The 14,396-nt window shown below is 38.6% G+C and overlaps 1 protein-coding gene across 43 annotated transcripts in view; it reads left to right on the plus strand.

Moving 5' to 3' along the window:
* The window catches only part of ABCA5 (ATP binding cassette subfamily A member 5), a 133,000-nt gene that overhangs the window by 66,523 nt on the left and 52,081 nt on the right, over nucleotides 1–14,396 (plus strand). For 21 of the 43 annotated variants that reach the window (XR_014820869.1, XR_014820859.1, XR_014820866.1 and 18 more), the window contains 4 exons: nucleotides 7,832–7,951; nucleotides 10,112–10,316; nucleotides 12,597–12,758; nucleotides 13,666–13,754. Coding sequence is in view for 27 of the 43 variants with exons in the window: in XM_021068102.2 (XP_020923761.2) it covers nucleotides 7,850–7,951; nucleotides 10,112–10,316; nucleotides 12,597–12,758; nucleotides 13,666–13,754 (558 nt within the window). In the remaining 16 variants the exon portion in view is untranslated. Of the gene's footprint in view, nucleotides 1–7,461; nucleotides 7,688–7,831; nucleotides 7,952–10,111; nucleotides 10,317–12,596; nucleotides 12,759–13,665; nucleotides 13,755–14,396 lie in introns of those variants that run through there. The other 22 variants (XR_014820860.1, XR_014820871.1, XR_014820863.1 and 19 more) reach the window with 3 other exon arrangements.

The raw sequence follows: 14,396 nt of genomic DNA on the forward strand, positions 1-14,396 counted from the left end.
CTTTACTTGTGCCTCTGCTTTATTGCAGGTATCCCTGTTTTCTATGCAAGTCAAGCCATTTGGGAGTCTAATTTTTCCATTCTTTTTCTCCACTTGGAATTTGCATTCCACTCTTTCTCAAACTCTTCCCTCCAGTTGCATTTATCATGTTATATTAAATTTTTATTTGTCTGCAAAGTCAGTGACTGTGTCTAATCAGGTTTTTTTAAATGTTCGGTACATAAGTCCCTCAGTAAATGTTTAATGAATATGCCACTTTTCTTCTTTCTTTTTCCTTTAATCTGTAATAGCGGTCAGCAGACCTTTTCTGTAAAGAGCCACATAGTAAATATTTCAGATTTTGTGGACCATATGGTCTCTGCCTTAATTATTTAGCTCTGCCATTGGAGCACGAAAGCAGGCATAGACAGCACAGAAACAAAGGCTTTTTTCCAAGAATTCTTTTGTTATAGACTCAAAATTTGAAGTTCGTACAGTTTTTACAGGTCACAAACTATTATTATTATTCTTTGCTTCCCCCCCGCCTGAAACATTTAAAAATGTGAAAAACATTCTTAACTCATGGGCTGAACAAAATAGGTTGTGGACTGGGATTTAGTCTCCACCTTCGCTACTGTAGACCTTGGATCTATAAAGACTCTCAGCAAACCTTGATAAAGGAATTTGCAATTAAGATGATATCAGTTTTAATGTTACTCTTGGTGGCAGAGAAGCAGAGATAAGGAAGGCAGTCTTTTGTGTCAAGGTCATGTGTATTTATTTTTTTCTTGCTTTGAGAAAGGTAAAATACAATTCACAGCAATGGAACAGAGTAATCAATATTTCTTTGATAAATTAATAAATGACTTTTGGTATTGAATTTTGGTTTAAGTAACTTTTAGTCTTCAGTCCATTATTGATGTATTAGAAGAGGGCAGTAGACTTCAGTGGGCTTTCAGTTTTCTTGCAATTTATTAGATTTAGTATGCATTATTTTTATCTAGGAAAAGCATATGGCTGTAATGATAAGTGATGCTGTCTTGACCGTAACCGTTTCTCCTGTCCTTTCACTGACCCTACCCAGGACTAAACTGTGCAGTAGATCACTTCTGTGTGTCAAAGGCCTTGCAGTTAGTAAATATTTCTTTTTTGTTTGCTTTTGAGGGCTGCATCTGTGGCATATGGAGGTTCCCAGGCTAGGGATCTATTCGGAGCTGCAGCTGCCAGCCTACCCCACAGCCACAACTACGCCAGATCCGAGCTGTGTCTGTGACTACACCACAGCTCACAGCAACGCTGGGGATTAAACCTGCAACCTCATTGTTCCTAGTTGGATTCCTTTACACTGTGCCACGATAGAAACTTCATTAGGATGAGGTGGTCTCTATACTCTGTTAGTCCCCAAACCATGATGACATATTCCCTGCCCCCACAAAACTAGTTACCTGTTCATGAATTTTGACTTAGGAATGCAGGCCCTGTTTCCAAGCCCCTACCTGCACACTGTAGGTTAACTGTAAAATCATCTCAGGGCCCCTTGGCCGTGCAGCGCGCAGCTGCACATGCTTCCACGCTGTTGTCTGTTGATCCCGGTCCCACTCTGTGAGTAAGTTAGCCTGTAATAAACGGATCCATTGATTACATGGAGCTGCCGGCCTGGTTTTCCCGTCTCAAGATGCTTTCTCAGTTCAGTGAGCACTTTTGTTCTCTCCTTCCTCCAGTAGAAAGTCAAATATTTGATTAAACCTTTAGTGATATTAGGTGTTTAAAAGTTGTCTAATTATTATTTAAAGCTCTATAACATACTTAACCTATTCCCCAGATATGTTGTGCTGCAGCGGAGAGCCACTGTAAAGATTTTAAAAATAATTTTGTACCCTTATTTCTATGTCTTTGCCATAGTTCTTTAGCAGTAAAGAATGGGCTTTGTGAAGGAGTTTTAAAGGTACTGCATAGGTAAGACTTTGAGTTATCAAGTATTATGAGTTTTCCAAAAAGTATGATTTGTTGAAAATATGCAATTAGAAGTTTATTGTACTTCAGTTGTTACCTTGTGCTTCCAAGGATCATCTGCTAATATATATCACATCTCCCCAAAAAACTGCTTTTTAGCATCGTATGGTCCTTTCCACTGACAATGCCTTGGTCTTGTAGGAACTCTGTGACTAGTGAGTAAACTCCTGGGTGTTGGCTGTCTGCTTCTGTTCCCACTTACAGCCAGGGTTAAATGCGGAGAACCCCATTCATGTCACCTCTGTGGGGTGGAACTCCACCTTTCTTTGGGAAACCCCACTGCTCCACCCCTAGGCGTTGGTTTCCGCTCTGACACCACCTCTTTATCTTTGGCCGAGCTCTTCCACGTAGAAAACACCGTCTTCCATCTTTCCTCCATCCCAGTTTTCCCCTTCCAAGCCCTGCAGAACAGTGGAGGTGGAACTTCGTGAGCACCCTCTCAGTGTGAGTTGTAGACACTGCTTCTTTATTCTTTCTTTTTCCTTGATCTTCTCCCTTAAGGACAAGCATTAATTCTCAGAGACAGCATGGTCTCAACACTTGAGGAAGCAGCACGATATTTTCCTAAACACCTGTAATTTGCAAGGCATCTTTGGCCGTAGAGGTAGTACGTTGCGTTATTGCACAGAGCCATCCTTGCTTGATTATACCCCTTGGCCTTTTCCAAATTGCACCTGCTTAGAAACTGTGGGGCTCTGGGTGCTCAGACAGGTTCGTTGTGGTGTCAAGTTTACAAAAACCCGCCTACAGCTTTGAAGTTACTGATTAGATGACTGTTAAACTAAATGTTAAGGAAGAATGAGTTTTAAGAATATTTCCTCTTGGGAGTTCCCGTTGTGGCTCAGCAGGTTGAGAACCTGACATAGTGTCCATGATGATTTGGGTTGGATCCTTGGCCTCACTCAATGCAGTAAGGTACAGTGTTGCTGTGGCTGTAGTGTAGACCGGCAGCTGCTGCTTCAATTTGACTTCTGTGTTTCCATGTGCTGGAGGTGCAGCCATAAAAAGAAAAAGAAACAACCAAAAGACAGTTTCATTTTAGTTTTCTAAGAGCCAAACCAGATGTTTCATATCTTGAAGAAAAAAAGCAGTCAGTCGATTTTTCTTCTTTAAGATGTTTTATTTTAATAGCTTGAATAGATAGAAGTTCAAGGTTATTGAAATTTAACATCTTTCACATGACTAGACTAGAGCTTATGACTATAAGAAACATCGGTTTGTTCAGGTCCATCATAGTACTGATTCATCTAGATGTTTCACAGCAGAGTTCATACTTGCCATTCATCATTTTCTTCTCTTTGTCTTTTTGCCATCCTTTTTGGGGGAGGGTGGATTTCCTTGACTTGGTCTTCCTTCTACCTCGCAAATTTGCTTTCTGATGCCATTTGAGCCATCTAGTGAGAATTTTATTTCTTTTAGTCTGTTTCACTTCCAAGTTCTCTAGCAGCTTTCTCTTAATCGCTTTGCTCCTGTTTCATGAGTATGATATTCTTTGATATCCCTTGAGAATATTAGTTATACTACTTTTATAGATAGTTGTGGTCAACATGCGTAATTACTTGCCATGTACCAGGCACCATTTTCAGCCTTATGTGTTATTTATTCTTTTAGTCATTCTAACAACCTAAAGAAGTGGGTACCATTCTTCCTCCATTTACAGATGAGCACAGAGAGGTTACATAACTTGCCTGAAATCTCAAAGCCAGTAAGCAGCAGAGGCAGGATTCTTGTTTAGCTGACGTGGCTCCAGAAGTCACCCCTTACGCATATGCTCCTTCTTCAGGCAAACAAACCTGTGTTTGTTGATTTTGGTGTCTCTTCACAATATAGCTTTTCCATAAATGTTGACCAGTTCCCTTTTCTTTTAACATGTCTAAAGATGCTGATTGGGTTTACTGTAGCCTGTTTCCTTTGATTGTTTGTGTTGGGGGAGGGGAGAATGGTGCTAGGCTGCTGGAGCCCCCTAAGGATTGGTTCTGCCCCATGGTTTAAATAAACACCCACTCTTCCAGACTGTAGATGGAGAGCTAAGGTTGGAATTTTACTTGATAGGTCAGCTCTTCTTAGAAATTCTTTTCTTGGGAGTTCCTGTTGTGGTTCAGTGGGTTAAGAACCCAACTAGTATCCATGAAGATGCGTGTTTGATCCCTGGCCTTGCTCAGTTGGTTAAGAATCTGGCATTGTCACAAGCGGTGTAGGTCTCAGATGCAGCTTGGAGCTGGTGTGACTGTGGCTGTGCCATAAGCTGACAGCTGCAGCTCCAATTCAACCCTACCCTGGGAATTCCCATATGCCACAGTCCAGGCTTCAAAAACAAAAACAAAAAACTTTGTTCTTAAAAAGGTATTATTTTAAGATAGAATTTAAGTATCAAAATAAAGAATAGATGTGCTATCTCCTTTTTATGAATATTGAGTAAACTGTTAGCTCAGTTGATGTGTGCATTGATTTTTTTCCCCCCTGCGGAGAGGAAGGACAGATTAGGATAGATCACCTCGTGTTAGTTTGATGAGATTATCTAGCCAATAAGTAGCAAGTACTCCCTGAAAAAACCCGCACAAAGTCACAAAAGACATTTTGGCCAAGGAAAAATGATAAGAAAAGGCTACCCAGAATAGAGCCGAGGGGCAAAAACAAAACAGCATGAAAACACCTTTTGCTTAAGAAGGGACTTTGTGCTTTGGAAGAAAGGACGAAACAGACCGAATAGATGCTGAAGTGACTTCTTTGATTAGTCATTGTATGTTACCTTCTGCAGAAACATTTCCCTGTTCCTACTACTTTAAAGCTACTTCAGAAACTTTATACCAGTGGGTCCCAAGGTTTTATCTGCACTCACTCCCGCTAGTGTCAGTGGAATTCTACACTTAGTAGGAGAGAGACGGGCAGGTTTTTAACATTTCCTCTTGTTCCTGCCATGCTTCCCTCTGGAAATCATCCTTATCTTTATGAGCATGCTGACCATGGAGTGAAGAACACATGATACTGTTACACTGGTTGAGTGCTTTTGGTGTGAGAAATAGCATTGGATTCTGGCTAGCTTCAGTGAAAATAAAATGTGTGGGTTGGATAAGAGGGCATTTCACATACTCCAAGGAAGAAAAATCAAGCTTCGGTCAGAGTAGGTATCAAACCTGAAGGGAAAGCTTAGTCCCAAGAGTGAATGAACTTTCTTAAATGTTTCCGTTCATGTCACTGTTTCTGTTAAAAGTTTCCTACTGCCAGGAGAAAATTTAATTGATACAGCCCTGAGGTAGTGATGGTGATGCTTTGTGTGTCTGCTGGATGGTGGGTTGGGGGGAATAGGGCTGAGGTTCTGCTTTAAAAAGCTCTGATTAGAGGTGGGGAGGTGGGGTGGGTGCAAAGGTTCTTGGACTTCAGCCAAGGCTACTGAAGACTCAAGCCTGAGTTCAGGGGGCCGGTCTCAAAAAAAGGAAACATATTGTTAAGTCCATCAGCTACTTTATGAGGAGCCCGTTTTCTAAAAATGAAGAATTAAGCATGCAGCATTCAATTTGAATGAATAATTCAGTGACACCAGCTAAATCAATGTGTTTTGGCAGATAACTTGAGAATGTTCTTGCTGTTGTGTTGGTTAGTGTTTCTATGTTTGTTTTGTAGTAAATCATCCTGGAATAAGTGTGATCTCTCTGTCTCTCCCCCTCCCACCCTCCCCCCTTCCTGTTTGTGTTTCATCAAGCTTCTTGAAAACCCTTCAGTTTCTTATCTCTGCCCAGATTTGGAAAGTTTTCAGCCAGTAATTCTTTTTTTTTTGTTTGTTTGTTTTGTCTTTTTGCCTTTTCTAGGGCCGCTCCCGCGGCGTATGGAGGTTCCCAGGCTAGGGGTTTAATCGGAGCTACAGCTGCTGGCCCACGCCACAGCCGCAGCAACACAGGATCCACGCCTCGAGCTGCATCTGCAGCCTACACCACAGCTCACGGCAAAGCCAAGCCGGATCCTTAACCCACTGAGCAAGGCCAGGGATTGAACCTGCAACCTCATGGTTCCTAGTCGGATTCGTTAACCACTGCACCATGACGGGAACTCCTCAACCATTAATTCTTTAAGTATTTTTTCATCATTAACAGACTTCTCTCTTTTGGGGACTCTGATAATTTGAATATTAGATCTTTTTTTATTGTCTCATAGTTCCCTGAGGTACTGTTAACTCCTAAAGAAAACTTTGTTCCTCTCTTTTGTGCAGATGGAATAGCTTCTTTTGATCTATCTAGTTTGCTGGCTTTTTTTTCTGTTGTCTCCATTCTGCTTTTGAGCCTGTCCTCTGGGATTTATTTATTTGTGACTGTGTTTTTCTGTTCTAAAATGACTATTCAGTGCTACTTTATGTCTTGTTCCTTTGCCGACATTTTTTTTCATTGTTTTCAGGAGTCCTTGCCATTGTTTGCTGGAGCACTATGTAATAATACCTTAAAATTTTTTTTAAAGGCCACACTCACAGCATATGGAAGTTCCCAGGCTAGGGAACTTCCAAATCAGAGCTGCAGGTGCGGCCTACACCACAGGCAATGCAACACTGGATCCAAGCTGCGCCTGTGAAGTTTGCAGCAACGCCAGATCCTTAACCCACTGAGTAAGCCCGGGGATCAAACCCACATCTGCATGGAGACCAAATCAGATTCTTAACCCTCTGAGCCACAATGGGAACTCCTGGAGCACCTTTTAAATAGTTGCTTCAAAGTTTTTGTCAGATAATTTCAAAATCTCTATCCTCGTGGCCGTTGGTATCTGTTGATTTTCATGCTTCATTAGTGGAGTCGATCTGAAGTCTCACAGACTCTGAGTTTTGTTTTCATCCTATAGAGAGTGTTGATGTCTTCCTTTCGCATTCTGTCAACCTGTTTAGGTCCAGGTCTTAAGTTTCCACCCACATGCTTTGAGCTGTGGTTCTAATTTCAGTTCAGTTTTCAGAAGCCTTGGCAGCGCAGTATGAACCTGCCCTTTGTGTGCCAGCCATTGAGTGACCGGGCTGGACCTGGGTTGTGGTCTGTCAGTTCAGTTCCTCAAGCCTTTGGTACACAGAATAGGATTAGATCCATGTAGACCCCGCTTGGGGTTAGTCTAGGACTTAATAAACAAGGCCTTGCTTTCCCCAGCTCCTCTTTGCATTTCTTCTCCCTGCCGCCTCCTGATTCCCTGTGGCGCCTCTTTGCCTCTTCCAGCCAGCAGGCTCCGCTTTACTTGCCCCATTAGGCCACACACTTTTGCCACCGTGTCTCCCAAGTTCAGGGCCCTATGGCAGGAGGTCGGGCAGAAAGCGGTGAGATTTGTCCCCACCCTCTTAGAACCGGAACTGCGCTTAATGGAGAGAAAGGTTCCTCTGCCTCAGAGTTGGGCTGCATTAGGCTGTCACTACTGTAATCTGACGTGTTATCACAGGAGTGCTTGGGGGCGGGGACACAGAAGGATGTAGAAGAGAAAAAAAAGATTGGCTGTTTCCCGGTTCTCCTTGAGCAGAAGGCTTCCTATTCCTAGCAAGCTAGACCTAGAAAACTTGTTCTAGAGCTTTTTCTATGCCTTACTTCCAGTGCATTCAGTTTAGAGGATATTGGGAGAGAGAAGTGCTCAGCTCATTGTTGGTTGTTGGGTGGTATTTGGAATTCTGGTTCCCCTTTTTTCATGTGCTACCGTTTACTTTTCTGAATCTTCAAGTTGCTGGTCCATGCATGCTGCCCAGGTAGGAGGGACAGCTTGGAATATGCTTAACTCTCTCTAACCTGAGATTGAACCATCTATCTGTCTGATTTTGACATTAAAAATGGCATATATTTGACTGTGTGGTTCCATTTTTTTTTTTTTTTTTTTAATCTCTCTTCTTTAGTAGACTAATCCAGAAAACATGGCTACTGCAATTAGGGAAGTTGGAGTTTGGAGACAGACCAGAACACTCCTACTGAAGAATTACCTAGTTAAATGCAGGACTAAAAAAAGTAGTGTTCAGGTAAGTTAAATGACTGTTACTGCAGTTTACTTTGCATTAATATGTTCCATATTTAAGAAATGATTTATTTTGCTGGATAGATTTTTATTACAATTTTATATTTTTAGATTTCTAAGGTACCTCCATACTGATTTCCATAGTGGCTGTACCAGCTTACATTCCCACCAACAGTGCAGGAGGGTTCCCTTTTCTCCACACCCCCTCCAGCATTTGTTATTTGTGGACTTATTAATGATGGCCGTTCTGACTGGTGTGAGTGGTATCTCATGGTAGTTTTGATTTGCATTTCTCTAATAATCAGTGATGTTGAGCATTGTTTCATGTGCTTGTTGCCCATCTGTATGTCTTCCTTGGAGAAATATCTATTTAGGTCTCTTGCCCATTTTCCAATTGGGTTGTTGGCTTTTTTTTGTTGTTAAGTTGCTTGTATATTCTAGAGATTAAGCCCTTGTCTGTTGCATCATTTGAAACTATTTTTTCCCATTCTGTAAGTTGTCTTTTTGTTTTCTTTTTGGTTTCCTTTGCTGTGCAAAAGCTTTTCAGTTTGATTAGGTCCCATTGGTTTATTTTTGCTTCTATTTCTGTTGTTTTGGGAAACTGACCTGAGAAAACATTTGTAAGGATGATGTCAGAGAATGTTTTGCCTATGTTCTCTTCCAGGAGTTGGATGGTGTCTTGTCTTATATTTATGTCTTTAAGCCATTTTGAGTTTTATTTTCGTGCATGGTGTGAGGGTGTGTTCTAGTTTCATTGATTTGCATGCAGCTGTCCAGGTTTCTCAGCAATTCTTGCTGAATAGACTGTCTTTTTCCCATTTTATGTTCTCGTCTGCTTTGCCAAAGATTAATTGACCATAGGTGTCAGGGTTTATTTCTGCGTTCTCTATTCTGTTCCATTGGTCTGTATGTCTTTTGGTACCACTACCACACTGTCTTGATGACTGTGGCTTTGTTATATTGCTTGAGGTCTGGGAGAGTTATTCCTCCTGCTTGGTTTTTGTTTCTCAGGATTGCTTTGCCAATTCTGGGTTTTTTGTGGTTCCATATAAATTTTTGGATTGTTTGTTCATGGGTAATTTGATAGGGATTGTATTGAATCTGTAGATTGCTTTGGATGGTATGGCCATATTTACAATATTAATTTTTCTAATCCAGGAACATGGAATATCTTTCCATTTCTTTACATCTTCTTTAATTTCCTTGATTAATGTTTTATAGTTCTTGGCATATAGGTCCTTTGCCTCCTTGGTCAGATATATTCCCAGGTATTTGATTTTTTGGGTTGCAATTTTAAAAGATATTGTGTTTTTATATTCCTTTTCTAAAGTTTCATTGTTAGTATACAGAAATACTACTGATTTCTGAATGTTAATCTTATATCCTGCTACTTTGCTGAATTTGTTGATCAGTTCAAGTAGTTTTTGGGTTGAGTCCTTAGGGTTTTCTATGTATGATTATCGAATTAATTAGTAGTGGAAGCATGAGTTTTAACTTAGACTTGAATAAAGACATTTTTATGGTGATCCCTATTAAAAATGTTTAGTAAGTTACTCTAAATAAAGTTACGTATGAGTATGTTTATTACTATGTTTTATATTAGTAACCTAAGATGTTTAGATATGAGCTTTTATGCCATTGAAATGTATTATGGTGACTTGAATTTTAAAATACTTTAGTAATGGGAGTTCCCATTGTGGCGTAGTGGAACTAATCCGACTGGGAACCCCGAGGTTGTGGGTTCAATCCCTGGCCTCACTCAGTGGCTTAAGGATCTGGCATTGCCATGAGCTTTGGTGTAGGTTGCAAACGGGGCTAGGATCTGGTGTTGCTGTGGCTGTGGCGCATGCCAGCCACTGCAGCTCTGATTCAACCCTTAGCCTGGAAACCTCATATGCTGCAGGTATGGCCCTAAAAAGACAAAAAGAAAAAAAATACTTTAGTAAAATTGAATGTAAATGAAAAATTAATATGCTGTTGGATTAAGTTCAACACGATATTTCTTTGGGGATAGAACTGCTTTTTTTTTTTTTGTACTTAAGAAAGGCGATCCAAGTTCCTCATGTTTTTTTCCTTAGCGATAGTTACACTTTGTAGAAATTTTGATGATTTTTGCTGCCCTTGTTATACTTGGTAATCATTTTGTTTGTTTCCTTTATTATAGGAAATTCTTTTTCCACTGTTTTTCTTATTTTGGTTAATACTAATTAGCATGATGCATCCAAATAAGAAATACGAAGAAGTGCCTGATAGAGAACTTAACCCCATGGACAAATCTATGCTCGCTAACGTAGTTCTTGGATATACTCCAGTGACTAATATTACAAGAAACATCATGCAAAAAGTTTCTGCTGATCACCTTCCTGATGGTATTGTGAATTTATATATGCATGCGATCTATAACAGAAAGCCTTTTCCGTATTTTCCTGCTTGTTTTATGGAGTAAATATACCATTCTTACCATATTGAAATATATCTCATCAACAAAACATAGTTTTATAAAAATATTAAAGTCATCTACTTCTGCTGCCTTATGTTTCTTGTGGAACTTTTAATTTATATTCTTGGTAATAGGAAACATGTTTTATATTTAAGTCATAGACCATTAATAAAATAAGTATATTTGTGTAGGATAAAAGATTTGAAGGGATATTTCATTTTGGTTTACTCATATAACTATTAAGAAGCTAGAAATACATGGTAAAGATTATAAAGCAGTAATATTTTCAGATTGCCATGCCTGTTTGTAGAGGTAAATGGTGGAAGCAGAAGAAGCACTCAGTTTTGGAGACTGACTGCAGCTGTGTACATGAGTCTGTTTTTGTCAGTTTGTACTTCTCGCAAAGAAAGGGACTAGAAAACGGTGAAAACAGTGCCTGAGATACCAGTGATCCTGAAGTGGCTGTGAGAAAATCTAAGGCAAAATCTAGAGCAAGTGACAGTAATGCATATCCAATCATGATTGATTTACTGAAATACTGAATTGTAGAAAATGAGTTTAACCTGTTATCCCTGTCATACCAGGATAGATAGTTGCAACTGGCTTCTAATATGTATCTTCACATTATTGCATGATATATCATTGACTAGAAGATGTTTTATGCAGTCAGGAGCCAAATAACTTTTTCCCCATTGGTTTCTTTCTGGCTTATTACTATTTAATATTTTTATCCTATTGGTATATAATACATTTGTTGGTTTAGCCTATTAAGTCCAAGTTGGGTAGCCTTAAGAATTTAGAGTGTCGCTGAAAACTCATCAGAAATGTCGAGAATGAAATTCATTGGTAATTCTGGGTAGAAGAAAAGTGTGTACACCAAAGAAATCCAAGTCAGTGTGTATTAACCTAGAGGCCAAAATAGTAGAAATATGTGTAGATTTTTTTTAAAAAAGTTCTATCTTTTTTAAGAGCAACCATCTGAAAGTGAGGTATATTTACATGCACGGTAGCAAGACTGATAGGATGTTGAATTAACATCTTCTTTCTTCAGATCAATCCTGGCGTTCCATGTACACCTTAAAGGTCTGGAAAATCCTGATAATTAACACTTAAGTAATGCTTAATAAATTACAAGGCATTTTCATATCTATAACTACGTTTGATCTTAACCGCCCAGTGTGATCAGTTAGGTGTTGTGAAGGAGGATACTAAAAGTTCAGAGAGGTAAATTGCTCCCCTGTTCTCACACAGCTCATAAGTCATGACGTTAAGTACTAAGCCTATGTTTTTTTCCATTTTATCACATGTTCTGAAGCTTCTGTAGTGAAGACTACTTGCTTTTAAATAAAACTTCAAAAAAATCTTTCAAGATTTAGATTATTGATGGGAAAGGGGCTAAATGATGATTACAGGTTTTCTCCTTATATCTTCTAAAAAAGGAACAAGCAATGTTGGGTTTCAGTGGCAGTTTTTATTTAAAGAGAAGTTGTGTCATAGTTAACTAAAATACGTATTTAGTTTCTGAGAAGGATTATGGAATTTTCTTCATAAGAAGGGAAATTTGGAAATAAAATATCCGTTCATTTATCCAGGAGTTGTTTGTATGGTTTTACTTTGAGATAGATAAATGAACTACATATATGACATATAGAGTATGTACTCTATTTTATCATGTTACACTGACGCATAATTTTTGTAATCAAATGACAGTTAAGAAATAATGTCTATAAAATTGTACTGTTTTAATATTCATTATAGTTTCTTTTTTTAGAAGCATCGTATTCATTTACTAAGAAGTTAGAGCATTAAACAAGTTCTTATAAAATATTACATTCATCAGGAAGTTCCCATTGCAGCTCAGTGGGTTGTGAACCCCACCAGTATCCATGAGGGTGTTGGTTCCATCCCTGGCCTCGCTCAGTGGGTTAAGGATCTGGTATTGCTGTGAGCTGTGCTGTAGCTCACAGACGTGGCTTGGATCTGGCATTGCTATGGCTGTGGTGTAGGCTGGCAGCTGCAGCTCCAGTTCAACCCCTAGCCTGGTAACCTCCATATGCCACGGGAGCGGCCCAAGAAATGGCAAAAAAAGACCAAAAAAAAAAAAAAAAAGAAAATTACATTACATTAATTGAATATAATGGTAAATTTGTTGTATTATAGTAAACTCTTGAAATTTGTGAGTTAACTGTGTTGTTATACTATTTTATAGTCATAATTACTGAAGAATATACGAATGAACAAGAATTGATAGCATCCAGTCTTTCTAAGCCCAGCAACTTTGTAGGTGTGGTTTTTAAAGACGGCATGTCCTACGAACTCCGTTTTTTTCCTGATACAGTTCCAGTGTCTTCTATTTACATGGATTCGAGAGGTAAATAGCCCTAAATAATCAGTGAAAGTCAACTAAATGCATTTTTTTTGCTGCTCTTAATTCATATGCAAAATTCGATGGGGTCCAACATTGGTATTTTCAACTATAGTTACTCAGAGAAGAAGACTGTCAAGTTTAGCATAAAATTATGTGTGTCTAGTTATCTATACCTTTATATATAATATGAAGGATAATTTATGTAGCATCCACTTCAATTTTCATACATTTGTATATATCGATTACAGTAACAAAAATTTTTTTTTGAATTATAAGACTTTCTAAATCTGTGTTCTTTACTCCATGCAATTGTTTTCATATATGGTATGCTATATCTCTTTAAAATACCAAAGTCTTTTGCTAATAAACTTCATTAGTTTTATGTTTGAAACATGAAAAAACAGTCTTCAATGCCTAAACCTTTGCAGAGATAACTATCAACCAGTTATGAAACACTGTTAAAGTAGCTGTGTCAAGTACTGTCTTTGTGACTTCATTCTGAAAAGCCCTATAGACTTTCTTTTTTTCGGTTCTCTCAACCCAAACTTCTCGTTGCATCTGGAAGTGCTTCAAAGCTGATGAATCACTGCAGAATGACTTACCTTATGATAGAAACGTGACTTATTTTAAAAAACTCTATTTACCATTAATGTCTTTCTTTGAATTTGTATTCATTTACCTCTGAGTATCCTAACCCATGTAACTCTTTAATTTCAAGAATTTCAAATAAACAGTAAGGAGTGTGATAGATTTTGTTTGCCTTTGGAGGGCAATTGCTTATTTTCTTTGTTTGGTCTTATAGAGATTGATTAATTTTATTACTTTGATAACCCTCTGTATTTTATCTTAAAAAGAAAGCACTTGTGTGTTGTGCAGAATCTTATGTCTCACATTTTTTTCCCCTCCATAGCTGGCTGTTCAAAATCATGTGAGGCTGTTCAGTACTGGTCCTCAGGGTTCACAGTTTTACAAGCATCCATAGATGATGCCATTATACAGGTAAATATGATAAAGAAAGAAAAATAAAGCCAACCTGTGTATTAACAATTATGCCCTAAGTCTTTACCATAGGGTTTCATTCAACTGCTGTCAATTGTACAAAATACATAACTTAATACAACTCCCATAAGGAAAAAGATAAGGAGGAAGTCAAGTTTTCTGATTTAATTTTTTAAAGCAATTTTATTTGATGGTTTCTGAGCATGTGATTCAGCATTCCATATACCCATGTATATATATCTTATAAAAGATCTATATTTATAGACTTTTCCCCTTGAGAAAGAGTAACTTAGTACCTAGAACTCCGTAAGAGTTCCAGCTGGGTGCAGTGGGTTAAGAATCTGACTGCAATGGCCTGGGTCACTGTGGAGGTACGGGTTCCATCCCTGGCCTGAGATAGTGGTTAAAGGATCTGGTGTTGCCCCAGCTGGAGTGTGGGTTGCAGCTGCGGCTGAGATTCAGTCCCTGGCCCAGGAACTTCCATATGCTGTGGGTGCAGCCATAAAAAAACAAACAAAAGGATAATTTGGTTAAAAGAAAGTTAGTATCTTTATTATCTTAGTAGTGGTAGATTTTATTTTTTATTGAATAAACACTTATCACTTATTTGCCAAATATTATTTCTAAGATATGTACTAATGT

The sequence above is a fragment of the Sus scrofa genome, chromosome 12 (assembly GCF_054392235.1).
Source record: "Sus scrofa isolate SSC_HxYL_T2T_F1_AM1 chromosome 12, Sscrofa_HxYL_maternal_Yorkshire_Landrace_v2.0, whole genome shotgun sequence".
Taxonomy (NCBI): domain Eukaryota; kingdom Metazoa; phylum Chordata; class Mammalia; order Artiodactyla; family Suidae; genus Sus; species Sus scrofa.